The 19,493-nt window shown below is 42.3% G+C and overlaps 1 protein-coding gene across 8 annotated transcripts in view; it reads right to left on the bottom strand.

Annotated features, from left to right (window-relative positions):
* Nucleotides 1-19,493, bottom strand: part of PHKA2 (phosphorylase kinase regulatory subunit alpha 2) — a 92,791-nt gene that overhangs the window by 64,311 nt on the left and 8,987 nt on the right. For 7 of the 8 annotated variants that reach the window (XM_053304613.1, XM_053304609.1, XM_053304606.1 and 4 more), the window contains exons 3-5: nt 9,237-9,395; nt 2,649-2,696; nt 1,437-1,605 (exon numbers count right to left, since the gene is read on the bottom strand). In XM_053304613.1, the coding sequence (XP_053160588.1) occupies nt 1,437-1,605; nt 2,649-2,696; nt 9,237-9,395 (376 nt within the window). Of the gene's footprint in view, nt 1-1,436; nt 1,606-2,648; nt 2,697-9,236; nt 9,396-19,493 lie in introns of those variants that run through there. The other variant, XM_053304611.1, reaches the window with a different exon arrangement.

Raw genomic sequence — 19,493 nt, 5'->3', positions numbered from 1 at the left:
ATTCTTGCCTGTGGGCTCCTCAGAGGCATCTGGTGGGCCACTGTGTGAAACAGGATGTTGGACTAGATAGGTCTTGGGCCTGCTCCAGCAGGGATGTTCTTATGTTTATGTTCTTATGTAAATAATGGATAGCATCCTGACCAACTCTTTAACTCTTGCAGAAGTGATTTTCCTCATCTTTCTCCTCTCTGCAGTCTCCAGAGTCACCCAAAATGCCAGATTCAAGGGTTGAGGGACCTTTGGCAACAGCATGGGATGCAGCATAGATGACTACTGGAGATGGGGGGGAGGGGGTCTCAGAAACTGAGCAGAGACACTTTCTGCTCACTTGCAAAAGGCATCTCTGCCTAGTTTCTGGCAATTTCCCTGCTCCTCCTGAAGCTATACATGCTGCATCCTCAATACTGCTAAGAGTCCCTTGACCCTTGGAACTCTCTTCAGGCAGTTCTGGGACTGCAAAGAGGAAAATGGCTTGCATTTGCATGTGCCACACTGTGGATACTTGCTGATATATTTTATTTCATTTTTACTGAAATTGCACCTGGGAAGGATGTCTTTTTAGCACCATATCACATAACAAAGCAGTAGATAACCATTATTTTTCTCCAATACTTTTGAACAAAAAGCAAAAGATAGGAATCCAGCACTAAGACAGATTTTACTTTGTGAAAAATATCTCCAGAGTAAAATGCACATTCAGCTCTAAATGGGGATAGATCTTCTGGACTGTAACCCTGTTCTCTAACAGCAGGATCGAAAAACCCACTGCCACAGGATAACCTGTGGTTTTCTTTTTCTGTGCTTGATCACGGACAATTTAAACATTTAACAAAGACATAATACTTTAAACAATAGTGATTTTGAAAGGACAGAGAGGTAAGTGCTGAAACAACCATCTGTTCCGTAGGTAGCCAGTCATTCATCTGTAGGATGAGTGTCCTTGGTAACACATTGAAAATATGCGCTGACGTGTGCTCATGCACAGAAATGAAAAAGATTCATGGGTTAGTAGATGCTGTCCTAGACAGCATCTGTTGCAAACCACTGAAATGAATGCACAGAATCACTCAATTCTGTGCATCAAGACTCATGCACAGAATTTAAGCCAAATCAGTTCACGGAGCCGCCGAACTGATTCGACTGGTGGAGGGCAGGGCAGGAGGGGGCAGCGAACAGCACCTTTAAAAGTGAGGACAGCAGGTCCTCACCTGCTTCTCCGCGGCTCCACACAGCTTCCTGCTGTGGCAGTGCTCCACCCAGCAGCCCTTGAATGGCGGTGGCATGGAAGCCATGTGCATTCTGCCGCAGCACACAGGCTGCTGGGGGAGCCCCGCCCAGCAAGAAGCTGTGTGGGGTTTAACATAATATAGCGTTTCCCACAGAAAATACTTTTTGTAGGGGTTGATTCACCATGACTGCTGAACATTCTATCTTACCAGAAGCTGTCATCTGCGCCAGGAAAAGAAGGTAAAGGGAAGTTGCATCTACTTGTAGATGTCCCCACTCATGATCTGCTACTACAGTGTCACAGGTGGCTGTGTTATATTTGGCATGTAGGCAGTCCCGGGTACTCTGTGTGTGCTTGAACTTCTCAACTTTATCTACCTAAAGAAGAACAGGAAAAGGATACTTCAGGTCCTCAAGAAAACTTTCCTTGATTTTGGTACAATTTACTTTTATGAACACCAGTACAGCAAAACTATTAAAACTCTTTTTTTATTAAACACATTCATTTCAATTTAACAAGTATCATGGTTAAAGCTGTATAAGTTTAACCTATTACAGCAGCACATTTTTACAATGGTTTACATGGTAATACATGCCCAAGATAACCACCCCTGAACTTCCTTCAGTCTTGGATTTATTTGGAAGATAACTGAATATATAAAAGCTTACCTCAGGGAAAAGAGAACTAGATAAACTTGTATAAATTTTGCACAACTTTATAAGATATTGGTGTAATTAATCAAACAAGCAATAGAGACTTACTTGATGAGGGGTATTGCCTAACTCATCCTTTTAATGTCAATGAAACTACTTTGAGAAATTTTCCTCATCAGTCCTCAACCTTGGAGAAGCTGCTGCCAGTCTGTGAAGACAATACTGAGCTAGACAGACCAATGGTCTGACTCAGTGTGTGGCAGATTGCTGAGTTCTTTGCAAAAACATGTTTCTCAAAATAGCAGGCAGTATACTGTGCTTAACACCATGCAATTCCTTGACAATGCAATAAAAACTGAGATTGGCTTGGTTCTTGGGTTGGGTTTTTTTGCCAAGTCACCAAGTTATTTCAAGATGGCAGCCACTCAAAGTATAGACAACATTCATTTGTAACCTAAGTTTAGATACAAGTTAAATTCTTAGCATGTGAGGTGGAGTCCTACTGTAAGAATCACAGATTCTTACAATTACTGTAAGTTAAAAGACATAGAGAGTAGGCTCCATTAGCTCTGCTTAGAACTACCCGTTTCCAATTGAAATGGTTTCACAGGAACCATTGGGGACAGTATCTAACTGCTATAGATATTGCTTAATTCATACCTACCCTCTTCACTTCCTCCCATCCTTCATAACCCAAACTGCAGTTGAATCATTAGATTTGGCCATGCCACTGAAAATGACAAAAATTGTCTTCCGTATTAAGTTACCTGTCTCATCATACATTGCAGAAGTCCTCGCATCAGTTTCACAACATTCTGTAGGAATGCAATAGAAAGAAGGAAAAACAAATGAGAGAGAGCATTCTTGGATGATCCATCTTAATACTTGCAGCAGTTGTCCCAAAAGCCTGAGCTAGTATCTAATGATGAACTAAATTCAGGATGTCAAAAACTGGATCAATGTTAGTGTAGAGAAATGCATTAATATAAGTATAGTTCTATGTATTTTGGAAAACCAATTTGTACACCTGATAATCTGATACAGTAATGACTGCTAAAGTGATTGGGTTATCCTAGAATTCAAACATATTAATGTTTTAATATAGTCAGTCCTACATTGCAAAAAGCAGTTCAGTTTTCACCAAGAACACACACACAGATCAGTCATAACTATGTCTTTTTCACTAGAAAAACAACTTCTATGGTGATGTTACTAAAGTTCAGAATTAGCAAGTTTGGCTTCCCTATTTCAGAACTTCCAAGCTCTCCAAGTTCTGAACTCAACTTGCAAGTAGCTTGGCCTGGCCCTAGATTTAACCCCTTACCTCTATAGTTATCCTCTTTCCTTTCCTGTTGAAACTCATCTGACACCAGCAAAAACAAGCAAAAGGAGGACTGCCCCTGAGACCTTTGGTAGGTCCAGCACTGAGGTGCCAAGACTCTTACTAAAAACCTAAAAGCCATGGAAAACTGTACTTTTGAGAATCCTGACCCCTGCAACAATGTTCCTAAACCATCCTTGGGACTAATCAAAACAGCAGCAGCAACTGAAAGCTCAGAACGGACCCAAGCTTACATGAACTTAATTCAGTCCCATTCTGAATATAATTCAAATTAGCTCATTTTAACAAGTCCACTCCAAATCAAACCCAGGGAGGTTAACCCATCACCTATGGTAGGAAAATTCTTAATTCTTTCTCATATTATATGCATAAGAATAGAATGAATCCCTGTCAGGGAATTGGCCTACATTGAATTTTTTTATTTATTGTTAAGTTTATACCCCGCCTTTCATTAAGAAAACCCCAAGGCGTTGTACCTTGTGTACCTAAATCTGGGGACCAAAGATAGTCTGGGTCTTCTGTTGGTGTACCCATCACCCTGCTGCCCAACAGAGACCCTAATTAAGCTGATAAGCCCGAAATTCCATAATGCACCACATGGGTACACAGTGTTGGCTTTGGAGGGGCCTAGGTTGTTGGGTAACCTGATAATTGTATTATCAGAGAAGGAGCCCTATCTCACAACTAGTGAGAAAGGGCTATCCTGTCTGCAGGGAAGAAGCCCAGAAAAGCTTACCTTCCCACAGATGATCCTCCAGGCTTCCCTGAGCGGGCAAATCACCCATCCAGCTGAGCACCGGCTGCTGCTGGTCGCCTCAGGAGTCAGGGTGATGGGATGTGTCACCTCATGTCAGAAATAGCCCACCCCCGAAATTCCATAATGCACCACATGGGTGCACAGTGCATTATGGGGATTACCCCTCCCCTCCCCGGACTCCCCAGTCTGGCAACTGCGACTGACAGACAATCAAAACAATGGGGTTAGGAGAGCCCTCACTTTCATGCATGCAAAACCAGGCTGGGCTCCCTTAGCCCAGTTTTGCATGAGTGTGTGAATAGGCTCAGGGTCTGGCAAATATTATAAATGCTTCTTAGAGGGAGGGCAGGATGCCTCATTGTCTTAAGGAAGCTATTATTAGACCTTATCTGAAGAAAACTGAATTGGATCTGTTGGAGTTAGCTAATTACAGATCCGTTTCCAATTTTCCATGGTTGGGCAAGGTGATTGAGTGGGTGGTGGCCTATCAGATCCAGAAAGTTTTGGATGATACAGATTGTCTAGACCCACTTCAAACTGGCTTTCAAGTGGGCTATGGGGTTGAGACTGCCTTAGTGGCCTTGTGGGTGATCTCCAATCGGCTGTCAACAGAGGGAGTGTAACTCTGCTGATCCTTTTGGATTTCTCAGCAGCTTTAGATAATATTGGCCATTGCATCCTTCTGGGTTGCCTCAGGGATGTTGGATTAGGTGGCACTGTTTTACAGTGGTTCCATTCCTACCTCTCTGGTAGATTCCAGATGGTGTCATTTGGAGACTGCTGCTCTGCAAAGAGAAAACTAAAATATGGAGTTCCACAAGGCTCCATACCGTCTCCAATGTTCTTTAACATCTACATGAAACCACTGGGAGATACAATCAGGAGATTAGGGTGTTATCAATATGCTGATGATACCCAGATCTATTTCTCCACATTGACCTCATCAGGAAATGGCATAAATTCCCTAAATGCCTGCCTGGAGGCGGTAATGGTCTGGGTAAGGAAAGTGGTATGGCTGTGATCTATAAGGAGACTGTCTCCCTTACCAGGCCTATATCAAGTGTCTGTACCTAAGCCTAGGACTAAGGATAGATTGGGACTACTATTGCTGTACAGATCACCCCATTATTCAACAGAGTCCCTAACTGAACTCTGCCTCAACCCTTAGGTAGGCAGGGTTGGCATTGGAATAATCCAGATTGTTGTTGGTGGTGGTAGGACTTCAATGTTTACTATGGCCAAGGTGTCAGCGGTGGGTGAGGAGTTCATAGTGACTATGGGCCTATCTCAGGTGGTCTCTGGACTGAAGCATGTTGCTTGTTACATACTCAATATAGTCTTTTACTCTGATCACGGAGGTCTTCCGTGGGTGGGGACTCCTGTTATTTACCCACTGTCAAAGGACAGACCACCATCTGATTAAGATAAGACTTGAAATCACAACCCATCTCTGTACGGATGAAGGATCCATTAGGTTGGTCTGCCTGAGAAGATTATTGGATCCAATGGGATTCCAAGAAGCCTTGGATGGGTTTAGAGTTGGCTCTGCCAATGATTCTGTCAATGCTCTGGTGCAAACTTGGAACAACAAACTTACGAGAACAGTAGACAAAATCTCTCCTAAGCTTTCTCTCTGACCTGCTTCAAAATTAGCCCTGTGGTATTTGGAATATATATATTTACATATTTTTATACTGCCCAAAATTTACGTCTCTGGGCAGTTTACAAGATAAAAACAACATTAAAACATTAGTTAAAAACAAAACCAAGAAATTTAAAACACAACCATTTAAAATTTTTAAAACAATATTCTGAAAGAACATTAAAAACAATCAAAACAGTATCAGTTAAAAGCAGTATCAGTTAATTATGGAAGCTGAAGCAACGAGGTAGATGACTAGAGCACAAATGGAGAAAGATTCTACTAAAATCTAACATGTTACAACATAGAGCACATCTGAAGATCTATGCTTTGGCAATACATGTGGCAAAGAAGAAATTATTTTCTGCCTGCATTCCGTAAGTTCACATCCAGTTGAGTTGTCTAGGGTGTGAGGGGGCTAATTCGAACCCCCTCTTCCTTGAATCCAAATTAAGAGCCATCGGTTAGCCATGTGACGCTTTCTAAGGATTTTTTTTGGCGTTTAAAAAGTCTCATATTTGGGCCAAACTGGATTCTGCAATTAGGTAGAGTCTGTCATAGAGGTATCCAGTAATTCCTCTTATGTGTCAGACTGGCTCACTTTCAGTTTGTGACTACTGAGGATGTACACAAGCTATTTCAGACTGTGCGTCCTAGCAGCTGCTCTCTTGTCCCTTGCCCAACTTTGCTTATTTTATCTAACAGTCAGATTGTTGGAGAGGGTCAGGTAAACATCATTAACACTTCTATGAGGGAAGGTGGGATGCCTCCTTGTTTTAAGGAGGCTATCATTAAACCATACTTGAAAAAAACCTACATTGGGTCCCTCAGAGTTAGGCAACTATAGAACTGACTCTAATTTCCCATAGTTGGACAAGGTGATTGAGAGGTTGGTGGCCTCTTAGCTCTAGACAGTCATGGAGGAAACCGATTATCTAGACCCCTTTCAACCTGGCTTTCGGGTGGCCTATGGGGTTGAGACTGCCTTGGTTGGCCAGATGGATGATCTCCAATTAGATACAGATACACAGAGACAGAGTGTGACTCCGCTGATCCTTTTAGATCTCATGGCGGCTTTCGATAGCACTGACCACAGTATCCTTCTGGTTAACCTGAGGGAGGTGGGATTAGGTGGCACCGCTCTACAGTCGTTCTGATCCTACCTCTTGGGTAAATTCCAGATGGTGTCACTTGGAAACTGCTGCTCTGCAAAGCGAGAATTACTGTATGGAGTTCCTCAAGGCTCCATACTGGCTCCATACTGACTACATTAAACCACTGGGAGAAATCATTAGGAGATTTGGTGCAGGGTGTTAGTAATATGCTGAGAACACCCAAATCTATTTTCCCCTATCAACTTCATCAGGAAATGGCATAACTTCCCTAAATGCCTACCTGGAGGTAGTAATGAGCTGGATGAGGGATAACAAACTGAAGTTGAATCCAGATAAGACGAAGGTATGAACTGTGTGGGGGTCAAGACCCAAGAGATGGTTTGAATCTGACTGTTCTTGATGGGCTTACACTCCCGCAAGAGATCAGGTACATCGCTTGGGAGTGCTCTTGGAACCAAAACTCTTTCTGGTTTTTCAGGCTGAGTCAGTGGCCAGGGGTGCTTTTTATCAGCTTTGGCTGATACATCAGCTACACCCATTTCTGGAGATGAATAACTTTAAAACAGTAGTGCATATTCTGGTGACCTCCAGGCTTGTCTACTGTAATGTTACGTGGGGCTGCATTTGTACACAGTTTGGAAACTACAACCAGTAGAGAATTCAGCAACCAGGACAGCCTCTGGGACAACCCAAAGGGACCATATTCTGGTTTCTGAAAGATTCTGAAAGTATTGCACTGACTTCCAATATGTTTCTGTGCAAAATACAAAGTGCTAGTCATTATCTATAAAGCCCTGAATGGCTTAGGTCCAGGGTACTTAAGAGAGTGCCTTCTTTGTCATGAACCCTGTTGCCTGTTAAGATCATCTGGAGAGTTCCAGGTACAGTTGCCACTGGCTCGTTTGGTGGCAATTCGGGACCAGGACTTTTCTGGGGCTGCCCTGGGGCTTTGGAACATGCTCTCTGTTAAAATAAGAGCATCTCCTTCTCTGTTTGCTTTTAGGAAGACCTTCAAGACACACCTGTTTTCTCAGGCTTTTAACTGAAATTAATTTTAAACTGTTTTAATTTGTTTTTCTCTCATGAGATTGTTTTAAATTTTTATTCTGTGAAATTGTTTCAACTGTTTTGACTCGGTTTTAGATTTGTGGTGTTTTAAATTGTGTACGCTGCCTAGAGATGCACATATCAGGCAATATATAAATATGACAAATAAATAAGAATTGAGGGAAGTGGTGGATTTATAAAGTGGATTATCCACTGATTACATCCCCAGTTCTATGAAAATTATGATCTTTCACAGATCTTCTCCCAATTCCCTAATTTCAGGGGTTAGTCAGATTGCTACCAGAGAGTCTTTTCAGGGATGACCACTGCACTTTGGTTCTTTCTTCCTAGATACATTTGCCTGCCACCATTTTGGTTCCTTTTAGGTGCCAGGAGAAGTCTGTCCAAGTCTTTAATGATTTTAAATGGTAGTAGAATCTTGGCTATTTGTCTTCTATCTGCTGGTTTTTTTTCCTGGTTTTAACTGCTTCTTTTGTTAGCATACGTCTTTCATTGGCTTGTGTCTGCTTTTTTAAAACTCTGCTTGTTTAATTGCTGTTTACATCATTATATTTCATTGTATATTTACCTTCTTTTTGTAATCAGCACTGAAGTTATTTTGCAAAAGTGGAGTAAAGGTCAAGTGTGCCGTCAAGTCAATTTTGATTCCTGGCGTCCACAGAACCCTGTGGTTTTCTTTGGTAGAATACAGGAGGGGTTTACCATTGCCTCCTCCCATGCAGTATGAGATGATGCCTTTCAGCATCTTCCTATATCGCTGCTGCTCGATATAGTACCAGTGGGGATCCAAACCGGCAACCTTCTGCTTGTTAGTCAAGCATTTTCCCACTGCGCCACTTAAGGTGACAAAAGTGGGGAAGAAACACTTTATTCAATCCATATGAAGAGCTTCAAAAAGAGCTTTTCAAACCTCATCCAGACATTTGATCTTACTAACTTCCCAATTCTCAAGTTATAACTCCACCTAAATGACTTAATGGGACACCTCATGCACTTAAAAAAATGGAATTTGGGCAGAGGGGAGATTTCAGAGCCTTGGTTAGATTTAAGATCTAACCGCTTACTTCTTTGATAACTACTAAATAAGATATGACGAGACCAAGCATTTGTGAACACGCTTCTCCAGATGACCACTATAGAAATGATCCCTGAAAGTATAGTCTTGTTTGGAGCGCCAACATGGCATAGGAGTGTTGGACTAGGACCGGGAAGACCTGAGTTCAAATCCTCATTCAGCTATGAAGCTCACTTGGTGACTCTGGGTCAGCCAATTCTCTCCCTGCCTAACCTACCTCAAATGGCTGTTGTAAGGATAAACATAACCATGTACCCCACTCTGGGCTCCTTGGATGAAGAGCAGGATAGAAATGTAAATATATACATACATACCACACCATATAAATGAATGTAACAAGAGTTCAAATGACGTACCTGCTCCAATTCATATGCTTTGGCTTTATCTTCATCTCGATCTGCATTCTTCCTGTAGGCCATGCCCAAGCCCCACACAGCCAAAATGCTATATATGTTGTCTCGGACCCAAGCATCCTTTTGTTCTGTGCTGGCAGAGAGCAGTCCTGTAACTGGGTTCTGAAAAATAAATTAAAATCCATGCAGACTACTAGTCTAAATTAGGTAGAAGGGCATTAAACCCTGTTTAAATAGCGTTTTGGAGTGCATGTAGAGCGGTGATACAGATGAAAGCCCTTATGCAATTGAGGGATGCCCTGAAGTTGCATCAGGACATCCTCTGGCGACGTCAAGGTGGGTGTGCTCTCAGTGCGTTCCCAGCCTTATCACATGTGCCAGGTAGTGTTCATCTGAACCAAGCCGAAGTGTATGAGCCTTAAAAGCAGCTCTCCTATTTTCAGATCAACAGAATTTTTCTCATTGTGTTATCTCTTTTGCTTACACTAAAGGGTCAAATGCCATGCAGCATTATAGCCATAGCTACATGAATCTTTAAAAAAAAAAAATCCCAAATCAGCCTTCAAGACCACAGCTTTCAATGGAGGAATTGTAGAGGGGATGAGGGGGAGAAAGAACTGTTTACCCCTTTCCCTTCTGGAAGCTTTCCTCTCCAGACTGGTCTGCCTCTCCCACCTGCCTTTATTTTGTCTAACCCTGGGACTGGTCCGCCCCCTCTAACCTGCCTATATTTGCTCTTATGGGACAAAATATACAAATACCCTTCTCTTCTGCAAGGTGAAGTGCAGTTGGGGGCCCATTTTGAGCTCAAAAACATCCAGAAGGGAATGGGTTAAATGCCTCCCCTGCTACTGTTTTTCTACTGAAACTTGCAGCAGTAGAACCTTTCTGCTTTTTGTTTTTCAAAAAGAAAACACAAGATGAAAGAAAATGCAGCTGTGCATAATGTGTCATTTGTACCAAAGAGAATCTTATGCGTAGGTGTGATTCCATGACTGCAGTCATTTCTAGGCTGTGGGAGGAAAGAGAAGGAGTCAGTTTTGATTTGGTTTCTGGTTTGTGTGGATTATTTTAAAGCAATTTCATTGTATGCTCAGTGTCAGAGGAGCAATGGAAAATTCTAAGAGGGAATTTTCTGGAAAATGGCCTATGCACAGGAAGATCTTTAGGTTTAAAGGACAGCATGTGGTATGTTAGTGTCACAACTGGCATTACCATTATGCTTCAAGGACATATGGGGTTATTATAGATTATTGTAATGTCTATTCCCAAACCTATTAATTATTAAACTCTTTGGGGGACAAATTCTTAAGGACAATTATTTACCTATTGGGAACAAATCTATCTATCTACTTTTCTTTAATGTATCCATCGCTAATCTCATGTGTGGCAGCTCTCACAAGAGTTCGCGAGTGAGCTGCCAGGGGGGAAATCGAACAGGCAGAAATGGACGGACAGGCGAGAGAGTGGCGCTGGGAAAAGCAAGAAGGTGGCGGCAGGGTGGGTTGGTGAGGAAAGTGGCTCTGGGGGAAGCGGCAGTGGGGTGGATGAAGTAAGTGGCACTGGGGAAAGTGGTGGGGTGTGTAAAGAAAGTGGCTGGGGCTTCTGGCAAGAAAGCGACAAGGGCGGGGGTCGCAGACAGCCAGAAGAAGTGCTTGGCCATGCGGCCGGCCAGAGAAAAAGAACATTGGAGGGGGCGAGCTGAGAACGAGGGGCCAAGAATGCAGATGCTCTGTGCCCAGCCTAGCTAGTAATGCAGGAAAAGTGCAAAACCTTAGCTACTAAAAGGTTTCCTGCACTTGATATTTGGAATGCCTTCCCCAGAGAAGCATGCTTGGCAGTAATTTTGATATCTTTCCAAACCCATTTTTAAAAAATTGCCCAGGAATTCCAACACATCATGCAACTGGTTTTGTTATTTTATTGTTCTTGATCAATTTTATTGTTTACTGCCTGTATGGCTGCTGCTTTCCCCTGTAATTTTTTTCATTCAATTTCATATTTGTTTATTGTCTTAATATGTATACCACCCTGGGAGCCTTCTGAAGAGTGACTAATACATTTCTAAAACAAAATAAATATAAATAAATATTAATTAAGCCTTGGTTTGCTAAAATCAAACTTGACTTATTTTTATTTATTAAGATATCTAATTGGACTTCTTCATTTTCTCATGACAAGTACTAAAGTACTAAGTACTAAGAATGCATAATAGATGAAAGATGAGAGATCAGCTTTGGCAGATGCCCATTACACAATTAGATAGGGGGATGTACATAGGGTTGATGGGGGCTCCCACTGGTTCCTGCCAGGCTTTGCAATGAAGAACACTGTTCTATCCTCATGTCTATAGAGCATACAAGTGAGAACTTCATGATGAAAGTGGTGAAAATGGGTACTTGGCACAAACAAACCACCAAGGCTCACAACAAAGTGAGAAAGGCATTTTGCCAGCATTACAGGTTCTCCATCTCAGAAATCCACATATAAATGCCCATCAGGAATCCCAACCCTCTTGCTGCAGCTGGGGCTCAATTTAAGGACAACGTACCCCACACTGGAAAGAGAGGGCGACGGAGCCCATAGCTCTGAACTAGCCTACATCACCCAGAGTGTTCTCTCTAAAAAAAAAAAAAAATTCATATGTCCGTAGAATGAGTTTCGTTCTGAATGGCAGTATCAAGGCAGTGTGTGTGCATGTGCATTCAGACTGGAGTCTTCCTGATTCAACCGGAACGGGATCTAAAAATAATTGAGCGGACGCAAAAAACATGTGAGTGCGTGCACACATGCACGCCTTAGAGGGAGCACTGATCACCCACCAAAGCATGCTAGTTTGCAAAGCACTCTGTCGCCTATTATCACAAAATGTTTTCCCCTGACCTTGCAATAGGAGGAAACTATGTACTAACATAAAGCAGTTGAAACGGCATCATCCACATAGGGAACATAGAGCGAGTACTCCAGCGGCAGAAGAGGAAGACCTGTTGATTACAAACTTCCAAATGTAAGGAAGATCCCATGATGCACCACTGAAGGCAATGGAAAGCATGGCCATCTCTATTGGATATGAACATTAAACACTTCTGGCCATGACCAAACACTCATGGTCTATTTTTCCTTGCAGGATTGGAGCCAGGGCACAGGAAACCAAGAGATATCATTTCACCTCATGGGATGGGTGCATATTGTTGCAATAACCGAATTCTGGGCATGAATGTGACAGAGCACTATCTGAGGCCACTGTGGCTTGTGTCACTCCCTCCAACTGGCAATATCTCTGTTCTGCTGCAGGGGTGCATGTGGGGTTTATAGCAGCTCAGAGTGGTGGGGGGAGATTGGTTTCATTGGGACTGTGGTATGACAGGAACAGGTTCTATGCCCCATCCCCATGTGCCACTGTCCTGATCCTCATCAGCACCCCCCACCAAAATCTGCTATTTTATGTAAGACAAGGGGAGTGGGGGACCAAGCACAAATGACACATTTAGTTTCCCTTACATGTCATGATACGAATGTGTTACTAGGAGTGTTAACAGCAAAGGTCTGGGTAGGAACATTTTTCTCACAGTCTTGAACTCTTCTGCAACATTCATGCATTTTCCACACAACCTTCTGATCACTAGGCTATGAGGTGGCAATCTATTGCATTTGGAATGGTACTCCTTCCTTGGCTGTTTCCTTGGTACACAGCTTGGGGGTACTCCTGGATCCAGGCCTCACTCTGGTATTTCAGGTGGAGGCTGTGGCCAGGAATGCTTTTTATCAGCTTAGGTGGATTGGACAGCTGCATCCATTCCTAGAGGAGGATGACCTCAAAACAGTGGTGCACCAGCTGCTAACGTCCAGGCTTGACTACTGTAACGCGCTCTATGTGAGGCTGCCTTTATACGTAGTTCGGAAACTTCAGTTAGTTCAAAATGCGGCAGCAAGGCTGGTCTCCGGGGCAACCCGGAGATATCATATTATGCCTGTTTTGAAACAGCTGCACTGGCTGCAGATACGTTTCTGAGCAAAATACAAAGTGCTGATTATTACCTTTAAAGCCCTGAATGGCTTAGGTCCAGGTTACCTTAGAGAGCTCCTTCTTCGGTCTAATCCCCACTGCACGCTAAGATAATCTGAAGAGGTCCGGCTCCAGTTGCCACCAGCTCGTCTGGTGGCGACCCAGAGGTGGGCCTTCTCTGTAGCTGCTCCTGGACTGTGGAATGCGCTCCCTGCAGACATCCGTAATTCAAATTCTTTATTGGAATTTAGGAGAGCCCTAAAGACCTACCTGTTTGGCCTGGCCTTCCAGTGCTCTTAAATTGTTTTAGAGGGTCTTTGCTGTTTGTGAAGCACCCTGAGCTATTTTGTAAGGGCAGTCTAAAAATCGAACAAATAAATAAATAATAAATAATATTTGCTTCCAGGCTGCCTGTGCATGTATTAGCAGGAGATCAGAATTTGGTGAACCGGTGTGCAGAACTGGTTCAGATCAAACCTGGATCAATTCAAACAGGTCCAGATCAAGACGAACTCAAACCTAGCATCCTGCCAGCCCGTGCCGATGCAGGAGAAGTGCAAGCAGGACCTAGGGGAGCAGTCACTGGCCCAAAACCTCCCCCCCCCTTTTCAACCCAATTTTAGTTGCTAGGGATCCCCAATGCTTGTAAAGGGGACTCATTACTGAACTGGGTTGACCTGGATCAAATGCACGAACCGAACCACCGGCCAGTTCTAATGAACTGGTATGCAGACTGGCTGTTTGGTTCAAATTCAAACAGAACTGTCCAGAGCTGTTCAGTGTACACCCCTACCCTGACATTCATGGCTAGAGGTATCAGATGTTGCCTTCCTGTCTGCCACACCACAATGTAATGAGATACTCTTTGTGGCTGGCATGTATTAGATTAGTGACCTCTTGGTGTTGTTTGGCTGACAACAACATAAATGGTGTCACGCATAGTCAATGTGGGAGCATCACTGGTTTGCAATATAGAAACAGAAGTACTGAGGATGCTGTGTTGCTATGTTAGCCTTTGTTTCTTTATCTTTTTTTCTTTATCTATGATGTTGACATTGCTGCTAGGAACACACCTAGGTCAGGGGTCACATCACAATGATGCTAACAGCTTCCCAGCTTAGTAAGACCATAAGATTGCCCAGCCAATCATCCACCCCTAACCTCTGGAAGCTAGCTTGCATTCAAAATACTTATTTCTCTTTCTCTCCCTCTCCCTCACACACACGAAGTGACCAGCCTGGACAGTTCTAGAAGTGAGAAGAGTCACAGGGAATAATTTTTTTAGCTTTCTCGGTATCTGGAGAACAATGTATCATGTCAAGGTGCCATTCTTTGCTAACCCAAGAGATTTTAACCAGAGATCAAGAGAGGAAATATTTGTAAGTTTTGTATCACTCAGGCTGATCAGGTCTTGCTTTGCACACATTTTCTGCCATGAACAATCTGATTCTTCTAGTTGCAGAGAGAAATTACCAAATCTAAAAATAGAAGCTGGTACCATTAGGTTTTCATTAATGGACAGTAAGATACGGTATTAGAGTAGTATTTTGGCCATCTGCCAGCCATTGATGGCTGCAATACAGAATTGGAGTCTCACATGTCAAAATGGGCACAAAGGGTGGGTTGAAAGTAGTACAACTATGGTAAGGGAAGGATGAAAGAGTGCAGGGATGCTACAGGAATGTACACCTACCAATATGTCCATCATACGAAGCTTTGTAATTTATAGTACTGCAGAGTCAGGCTTTGCTGTAGGAGAATCTTAGTGAAGAGGACAGAGGCCACGTAAAAAACATGAATTTCATTTTAATTTTAAAAAATACGGTGTTCCTTCTCTCCTTTTAGAGATGTACTGCCTGCACATATACCAAAATGTAAAATCCACATGCATTAGAACTTCCTCCACACACATACGCACACTCCTACACATAATTATAAAGTGCAAAGAGTTGGGTCGATGTTTTCTTTTTCTGCATAATGATAATCCTATACAATTTAAGATGTATTAATATTTAAAAAACACAAATGAATCTAAACCTGTTAAATTGGTGCCAAAAATGTTCAGTTTGAATGCCTTTTAGGATTTAATATAGTGATTTAGCTGGAATCAGAGTCTAGCCTCTACAGTGTTCTTGCAAACATGATAGTGTAGCTTACACTATTCACTTAGTATGCAATACCTAGTGGAGGGGAGGCAGGTCATCTAGGTAACTAAGAGTAGTAGTTGGAGAGATAGAGAGAGAAGAGAGTGAGAAAGAAAGAGTGTGAAGAATTACTCAGGCAAAGAATGGAGAAAGGCTCGCCATGAGAAAAACTGAGGAAGAAGACTGTGGAAGAAACCAAGGTTAAGGTGAAGAGGAAACAGTGGAACAGATACTTACCAAACAGGACAGTTCCTTTGACATATCCTGATCAGCAGAGGTCAGTGTGGTGTAGTGGTTAGAGTGCTGGACTAGAACCGGGGAGACCCGAATTCAAATCCCATTCAGCCATGATACTTGCTGGGTGACTCTGGGCCAGTCACTTCTTTCTCAGCCTAACCTACTTCACAGGGTTGTTGTGAGGAGAAAGCTAAGTATGTAGTACACCGCTCTGGGCTCCTTGGAGGAAGAGCGGGATATAAATGTAAACAAAAAACAACAACAAAGTAACAAAAGTGTCAGGCCTGACTGATGTTGTGAAGCGGCTTTGTAGGACTGTGTGAAGGGGCACCTCCAGAGTGGGGGGAGGGGGAAATCAAAAGCATATAGAAAAGAATATTTGTATAATTGTCTGTTTAGGTTATACCTATTTTATCACTGTTTGTTGTATCTGTTTCTTTCTTTTGCCCATGAATTCTGTTGGTCTTTGCCTGTTTGATAGATATGCTCAATTACTGGGGAATCAGAGCCCATTTCAATTGCTTACATCATATCAGATTTGCTCTAGCAGTGCAGTGATGCTAAAGCCATCTCAGCACTTAAGCAAAGAGCTTGTACTTTTCCCACTCAAAACAAATATATACAAACATGATGAAACCACTGAATGTCCAATTTGAACGTGTACATGTACACCCCCACCACACACACACACACATGGGACATAAGCAACTAATGCTATTGGCACAGTGCGTACATACACTGAATCTGGATAGACAATTGGTAGTCTGTATGTAACACCACCACATCCATTTAGCCTTTCTTTCCTCAAGCAAGTTACTCAAGTTTGGAGCTCAAGTCACTTGCTAGGCACAGGGATGGAGGAATAAATGTGGACAGAGGAGAACACAGACTTCCCATTGCCCCAACATCCTGCTGCACTGCCAGCATACACACATGGACAGAAGGAAGAGGTAAACAGGTCTTGCGAAGAGCTTAAATAAGGGTGAGGGGGAAAAGAAAGATACTCATCACAACCACAGATCTGCATCATCTTCATAGATCCCCACGGATTTCAGAAAGATTCAGGACACATACATAACCTTGGATCACTGGTATGAGATCTGCAGAGTTGAATCCTGCTTCCTATTTCTTTTTAATTCTTCCCAGGATTTCCCTACAGATTTTTTTTAAAGCCATTTTTGAAATTGCATCACAACAGCTAAGGATACCTATTTCTCTTGTTGTTGCACGCATTACTCGGTTATCCATGAGTTACATGCTAAACATCACTGCTTGGCAAGCAGTGTTAAATGGGGATTTCTAATGGCTGTTTTCTTATGAAGAGAGTCTGCTCCTGGCACACTTTGTGTGATGAACTTCCTACTGACATTCTGCATCTTAAATCTGGAGTCCATTATGCCTTATGCCTTTTATATTGCCCTACTCCAGTTTACAGTGCTTAACAAGGAATATATTTGGAAACTGATTCAGAAAAGAAAAATCTTCTGCTCTCCTCTCTATAAGCAATACAATTTTAATTAAAGACTATTTCAAGATTCTGGGCAGGATCCAGAATGTTGGTCATAACTAAATCCCATTGAAGTTAACAGGATTTTATTCAGTTATGACTTACTTTTCCCCCCCAATGGTGCTTAGTCATGACTAACTTAATCTGGATCCTGCCCACTGCAGCTTTCTACAGTAAGAGATCTTCGGTTTACCATAGATACATGGCGCAACAAATATATAGACTTAGAATATCATGTTTATACGTATCTAAGAGCCAAATCTATCTGATGGATCCAGTTGTTTTTAGATTTACCTACCAGCTATCAAGATTTGTTTTTCAGCCACACTGTAATAAATACCAGCAGCCACTAAAATAAATCTAGTGAATATGTTTATATTAGTTTTATTGCAAACACCATCTAGTCTAAGGGTCACTTAAACCAGGATCATTTTCCAATGCATGTGTTTTCCATGTGTTTCCAGGAAAACACCTACCACATATGAATCATCACTCGTGATGATTGCACAAATATGTATTCACCACATATACATGGGTGGTGTTTAGTTTGAGTCAGGGATGTATGTAAAGTTTATTTTCACCTTAGATATTACTTTGGCTTGTATAAGTGTACTTATGTTTCCGCTGCCAGCCACCAATTATATGATGGAGTCTCTGTAACTCTCTTGGTTTTTTAATCTTGATAACATGGCTTTGCAGACATAAGGAGAGTTGTTACAGAAATAACTCCATCAGCTTGTCCCCTTTGTTAAGCAGAGTCTGCCCTGGCTGAATATGAATGGGCAACTACATGTGTGAGCACTGTAAGATATTCCCCTTTGGGGATGGGGCCGTCAGAAACATAGGAAACTGCCATATACTGAGTCAGACTATTGGTCTATCTAGCTCAATATTGTCTTCACAGACTGGCAGCAGCTTCTCCAAGGTTGTAGGCAGGAATCTCTCTCAGCCCTATCTTGGAGAAGCCAGGGAGGGAACTTGAAACCATCTGCTCTGCCCAGAGCAGCTCCATCCCCTGAGGGGAATATCTTGCAGTGCTCACACATCAAGTCTCCCATTCAGATGCAACCAGGGGAGACCCTGCTTAGCTATGGGGACAAGTCATGCTTGCTACCACAAGACCAGGACTCCTCTCATTTTTCTGGGAAGAGCATCTGCATGCTTGCATGCAGAAGGTTCCAAGTTCCCTCAGTTTCATCTCCAAGGTGGGGCTGAGAGAGATTCCTGCCTGCAACCTTGGAGAAGCTGTTGCCAGTCTGTGTAGACAATACTGAGCTAGATGGACCAATGGTCTGACTTGGTATATGGCAGCTTCTTATGTACTTTAAAAACAAAACAAGAAGAATATTTATTTAAAGATATTGTCCGAGGTTTGTTTTTTTCACTACTGATTAGCAGGGCTGAAATCTTGCTTGGATACAAAGTTGATGATTTGAACTTTTCACGACACTTAGTTACTTTAAGGACAATATACAAGGCTTTTCACCTTTGAACTCAGTTCCTTCCCAGAATTGTACTTCACAACCCAGTCTTCATTACAGACTGTCCTAATAACCCAGTACTTCATTTTTAGACTGTCTTATCCCTTGAGTCTCAAAACTCCTCTCTTAGACTGCTCCTATCCAAACCCAAATCATCACTCCAGGGTTGATAAAAATCAATGATTACTTAAAAAAAAAAAGAAGTTGGATTTTTTAATTTTAAAAAACAATTGATTAAAAGAAGATCCCAGGTCAAAGATAACATCATAAATATTAATCATTACTTCTAATTATATTCTATGAACATGTTAAGAGCAGCATATGGGGATGAGAAATAACAGACCTGATCAGTTCTAGGCTGCAGCTGGTGAACACGCAGCACGTATGCACACGCACATGGACTCACTCAAGCCCCTTGCCCCACCCACTCTAAAAATGCAAAGATGAATGAGAAGAATGTACATTTACTAGAAAATGATTATATAGAATCTTCCTAACCAGTTATTTAAATAATTAAAATCAAGTCCTTTGGTGAAGCGATTTAAATCAAATCAACCCTGTTCCACTCCAAGTAAACTTCACTTCCAACTTCTGTCACTCTCTGCCTCTTATGACTGACAGCTCCAAAGAATTCTAAGCCAATCTGCATAAAAGTCATCCTACTACAAATATTTAGATACCACTCTTCAACCAAAGTTCTCAAAGCAGTTTACATAGAAAAAATAAATAATATATAATTAAGATGGTCCCTGTCCCCAAAGGGCTCACAATCTAAAAAGAAACACAAGGCAGATACTATCAGCAGCCACTGGAAGGATGATGTGCTGGAACTGGATAGGGCCAGATGCTCTACACCAGGCCTGCTCAACTTAGGCCCCCCAGCTG

The sequence above is a fragment of the Hemicordylus capensis genome, chromosome 3 (assembly GCF_027244095.1).
Source record: "Hemicordylus capensis ecotype Gifberg chromosome 3, rHemCap1.1.pri, whole genome shotgun sequence".
Taxonomy (NCBI): Eukaryota; Metazoa; Chordata; class Lepidosauria; order Squamata; family Cordylidae; genus Hemicordylus; species Hemicordylus capensis.
This window is presented reverse-complemented; position numbering and strand designations above follow the sequence as displayed.